The sequence below is a fragment of the Cyprinodon variegatus genome, unplaced genomic scaffold (assembly GCF_000732505.1).
Source record: "Cyprinodon variegatus isolate N-32 unplaced genomic scaffold, C_variegatus-1.0 Scaffold463, whole genome shotgun sequence".
NCBI lineage: Eukaryota > Metazoa > Chordata > Actinopteri > Cyprinodontiformes > Cyprinodontidae > Cyprinodon > Cyprinodon variegatus.
Genome location: NW_015150916.1, coordinates 586,997 through 592,538, shown reverse-complemented (window position 1 = coordinate 592,538; position 5,542 = coordinate 586,997). Strand labels below are relative to the sequence as shown.

The 5,542-nt window shown below is 35.2% G+C and overlaps 1 protein-coding gene across 1 annotated transcript in view; it reads left to right on the top strand.

The window, feature by feature from the left end:
• The window catches only part of LOC107094095 (cytochrome P450 3A56-like), a 4,169-nt gene extending 2,830 nt beyond the window's left edge, over positions 1-1,339 (top strand). The window contains 3 exon segments of the mRNA XM_015389509.1: positions 331-557; positions 678-840; positions 1,157-1,339. Of these exon segments, the coding sequence (XP_015244995.1) occupies positions 331-557; positions 678-840; positions 1,157-1,234 (468 nt within the window). The 3' untranslated portion in view covers positions 1,235-1,339.
• Positions 1,340-5,542: the final 4,203 nt, after the last annotated feature.

Here is a 5,542-nt window from a genome sequence, read left to right as displayed (position 1 = left end):
ATAAAGTATTCAAAGATGAAGTACCAACACCTGCTTTAATAACAATTGCATTCATGTGCTTGAGCAGCCAGCAACATCATCACTCTGAAACGCATTAGAACATTTTTGCAGTAATGTCAAGAGTATTGGTTCAGCAAAGCTGTCAGCAAATAATGAATAAAAACGAGAATCAATTAATTAACTCAGTTAGATGTATATAATATGAATTACAGTTTTTTTTAAATTCATTTTTATTAAAAATCTCAACCTTGTAAAGATATTAATGCTATTTCAACTGGCCTGTGTGCTGCAACATTGTGTGTTAAACATGCATGCTTGTTGTGTTTGTAGGCTCCTGTTCAGTATCAGGCCTTGATGGAGATGGAGTACCTGGACAGCGTCATCAATGAGTCTCTGCGACTGTTTCCTATTGCTCCACGTCTGGAACGTGTGGCCAAGGCATCTGTGGAGATAAATGGCCTTGTGATTCCAAAAGACATGGTTGTCATGATCCCCACATGGCCTCTGCACAGGGATCCTGAGATGTGGCCTGAACCTGAGACATTTAAACCTGAGAGGTAGAGAGAGAATGCACATCATATATATATATATATATATATATATATATATATATATATATAATGCATTTGCAGATGTGAGTGTGTTTGTATATATATTTTCTGTGTTTATCTGTTTAGATTTAGCAAGAAAAACAAGGACAAAATCGATCCATACACATACATGCCTTTTGGGTCTGGGCCAAGGAACTGCATTGGCATGAGATTTGCTCTGGTGATGATCAAATTGGCCGTGGTAGAGATTCTCCAGCAGTACAGCTTCTCTACTTGTAAAGAGACTGAGGTGAGACTACAGTAACCTGAAATTTCCTTTATTGGTAATCGAAACAGTACCTTGTTTTGGTGTTACGTAACATTATGACTTTTATCTTTGTCCACCCAAAGTTTATAAACTCTGCCTATCACGGAGCTTTTGTCAGTAATTTATGCTGATATCATTCTGTTTCACATGCTGTGAGAAGCAATATAGTTTAAAAGCCATGAGGCATCTCTCAATAGGTGTTGTTTTTTTGATGAATTTTTAAAATTAATTGACAGACGCCATGTTTTTCTGTGCAATCTTTACTGTTTTTTCTCCTAAACGTTGAATTATCTGCCAGATCCCTTTTGAGATGGATGGCCAGGGTTTTCTTGCACCGAAAAGACCCATCCAACTGAAGCTGGTGCCTCGCTCCTGATCTACCAGCCAAAGGAATACATCAGTTTGGCAGATTTTATACCTTCACTATGTGCAGTTTACATTGTTATTCCACAGAAAAAGTTTAATAAAAATTTACCATTGCATGTCTCCGCGCCGCGTCTGTATAACCTTAACTGAGTGATCAGTAAAACATTTGTTTTAAAGCAAAAACTCCATTAAACTGCTACTTATATTATATGCTAGGGAAATACAAATGCTACAGCTAGGGGGAGCCAACTGTGGGTTCTGGGCAGAGATAGCATCATCATCCCGACACAAGACTGGGTACCAAGTCCCAAGAATGGCTGGTATGTTGAGTGTCAGAGCAGTTAAACTAGGCTAAACTAGAAACCTGGAGTCCCCTGTAACTGATTTGCAAGACCGCATGAAGTACCCTCTTAAAGTCTACTACAAGATGCAAATACAGAACTATGGACAATCCCTACTTTGACCATGAATGGAAACAATCAGCCAATGTATACTATAACATGAACAGCCACAAGGAGCAATGCCCCTCCATGGAAATGATGACTGGAGACTCAACGCAGCATGAAGTGAAGTTAACCAGCTATTGGAGCAGAAGAAAATACAGTGAGCTGTCCTTACCTGAGGCCTTAGAAACTTCTTGGCAAAGACTGCCTTGGCTAACCCCTTAAGAGGTACACCAAAGATATAGAAGCCAGGAGAATAAACCAGATAGTCTCCACTGAACCATCTTGGTGGAGGGGAAAAACAAGAGAACAGCATCCCCAACCAAGGTTACAGACAGGGCAATGCCAGAAGAGAATATGAGAGAAGGCTGCAACACACAGAGCAGACCACAACAACCTGCCTGAAAAGGATCTAGTATCACAGTAGCCAACATCAAAGGAAGAGTCTTACATTTGTAGAGCTGGACAGCACTGGGCCCTGACAGGATTCACACATACTGGCTAAAGAAGCTAACTACACTTCCTGGTTGCCAGGCACCACAAATAAACCTGATGCTAATGGATAAGATACACCATGAATGGCTGATAGAAGGGCAGACGGTCCCGATCCCCTAGAATCCCAAGCAGGTACTGGTCCTAAACAACTGCCAGCCAATAAGGGCGACAGTGGTGTTGGATGTAGGAGTTTGCCCTGAAATCGAAGGATTGACTTTCAGTGTCATTGTGTATTGGGCAAGACACTTTGCCTGCATTATCTACTGACAATGCAGGTGAAGTGAAATGCAATGTACGGCAGCCCCACTTCTGTCAGTGAGCCCCAGGGCAGCTGTGGCTACAATGTAGCTTGCCACCATCAGTGTGTGAGTGTGTGCGTGAATGGGTGAATGAATGTAGTGTAAAGCGCTTTGGTCAAGTCTCCTGACTTGAATAAAGGTGATATATAAGTACATGCCATTTACCATTTACCAATACCCTGCCTTAGTACATGGGAGCTACTGTCTGGCATCATAGCAGCTAAGATGAACAATACATTTTATGGCCATTAGCAGCAAAAACAAAAACAAAAAACATTTAAATCCCTATCCTCTCAATAAGGTGTTTCCAAAACTCCACTTGAGGCCAGAAATCGACAACTGTTGTCTTGACAAAGACTCTTGTAATGAATGTATATTTATGTAATGATTAAAAAAACAGATAAAATAGAATAATGTTTTATAGTGCTGTTTGTGCTGCAATAATGGCCTTGTTCAATTTGGTAGTTAATCATCCGGCAGCAGATGGCACAAGTCTCCTGCTTTCTGATTTTGTGGCTCAAATTCTGAAAAAGTTAGAAACAGCAGCTCTGAACTGTACCAAATAGGAAGACCAACACATCTTTTGTAAATAACTAGTGACATTTCAAAGCAGAAAATGTACAGTAAATTGCAAGCTGGATTTCAATACATTACAATTCTTAAAAATGATATGCTTAAATGGGCAAAATAACTAAGGCCTTTATGAGGAATTTGCAGGTCAACATGATTTACCTAAGCACTAGTTAGAGCTAGTTACGTCTTCCTATTTCTTTTGAAAAAAAAATCCCTTTTGGTTTGTTTTAGAAAATCATAACAATGGATAAATAATGTTATTGGTTTATAATTCAAATCAACTTAAAAAAAAAAGAATAACAGCCAGATCTAATTACAAAATAAAATATTTTTTTCAAACAATATTAAAGATAGATATTAAGTTAAAATACCACACTGATGAAGTTTAGTCTGGCCACAATTTGTCTACGCTAAACATATCTGATCTTAATGGTGAAAAAAATAAAATAAAATGGTTTTAGAAAAAAGAAATCAATAAATTTAAAGAAAATATGTTTTTTTAGCTAACATTCTTAAAACAGCAAAAAACTTCATTTTCCAACATAAATAAAAAAAAATGTTTTACTCTTCTGTTTACATTTTCTGAATGTTTAATTACTTTTGTATATTTCTGATTAATAAAAGATTAAATGATGCATTAAATGATCATTCATTAAATAGTATTCAACATTAATGAAAGTTTTTTCATCTTTGGTAATTGAACAGCGCCGCCCTGTGGATAGTCTAGTCTTTGTTCCCATTTTGGCTCCTGCTCCTTCACTAATCCATTTTCCAGAGTTTTCAACCATCTTGTTCTTTCCATGTTTATAAACAGAGCGTAGAGATAAAAAAAAAAAAAGAAGAAAGAAAATAAAAGAGATGTGGGCAAACCAGCTCGTCTACAGCCAAGTTGTGCTTTAGTGTCATATATGATCTAAATATCTGATATTTCACCAAATACCTCAAAAAGACATTCTTGTATCTCCATGAGCACCCCAACTGTAAATGTACATCTATATTTCAGCTTTGATGAATTTACCTGGTAAAAAAAAAAATCTATGTTTTTAGTTTTTATATAAAACTTAAATGGAAAAGATTAAATAAATCATCAATAATGCATGTATTAACTGTTGCATTTGTTCTAACAAACCACTGAACAAAAACAAAAGTTTCCTGAAGTGAAAACATGAACTGCAGCTGAACTACCCAGAGGCCCAGATGTGACGTTCAGGAAAGAAAGGATGTCATGTTTCTGTGTTTAGTCTTGCTATAAGAATACTCCAGTCTGTTAGTGGGACTAACACATGTTCACTTTATTTACTTCAGCTTTCAACAACATTGTGAAGCACTAAGAGTTGCCTTTGCACAGCAGTAACCGTAAAACCGCATCAAACTGAGCTGATCTGTAAATCATTAAATGTTATGCAGGCTTTCCTTGAGGGCAGCGCACTAAATCTGAGACAGTTTAACTCATTATAGTCGCTTAACTCTATATTTTCTTATTGCCCTTTCCATATTATGTTATTTTCTACATCTTTAAAATACCTTACTTTTTCTTGTTTTTATGTATTGTATCCTCATTTGTTATTTAACAGAATTTAATATGCTGTATTGTATGTTGACATTGTGTATATATTTAGTCTAAATTTAATTTAATCATTGAAAGAAGATATAAATCAAGACATGTTGCATATAGTAGCTGAAATTACATAGAAAATGGAATACTTGTAGAAAGATAAATAACTATAGAGAAATATGGTCATTATGATAAAAGTCGTTTCTATAAGAATTGGAAATGGATTTGTAATAGAGTGTACTTTTGTTTTTAACCAAAATATTGTTACATTTGCCAAGCGATTTGTGCAGGTCTTGGTTGTTTTTATTACTTTGTATGAAATTTCTTCTTATTTAATGGAAATAGAAGAAATACAGTCTAATTGATGTTCAACCCAACTAATTATTACATCTGACTGTTTTATGAGTTCCTTTTTTTTGTACCATATATGCAAGGATGTTTTTAATAACATGTAGGTGCTAGAAGAGAACAGTCATGATCGTTTGAAGTTTGAAAATGAGTTAACACTCCTAACTTTCTTCAAGATGTATAATGCAGTACTGATGAGATGAAGAAAGAGGCCATAATAGTACACAATAGATTAAATGCAATGCTCTTTACAATGAGAGACATTCTCAACTCTACTCAGTGTTCTTTGGGAAATAGAAATATTTACAGAAATAGAATGATGGTTTAATGTTTCCACAGAGAAAAAATTAATTACAGTGATTTCAATGAGAAAAAAGTATTAGTAATTAAGAAGATCGTAGAACCTATCAAAACTATATAAATGTAAGAAAAGGGTACTACTTGAATATGATTATCATGTTTGGTTGTTTTATTTGTCCAATGGCAATCATACTAATACATTTGCTTTTTGAACAGCAATTAAATACAGTTTATTATTAATTTAAATGTCTTTTTCTGACTTCAGTGTTTCAATATATATATATATATATATATATATATATATA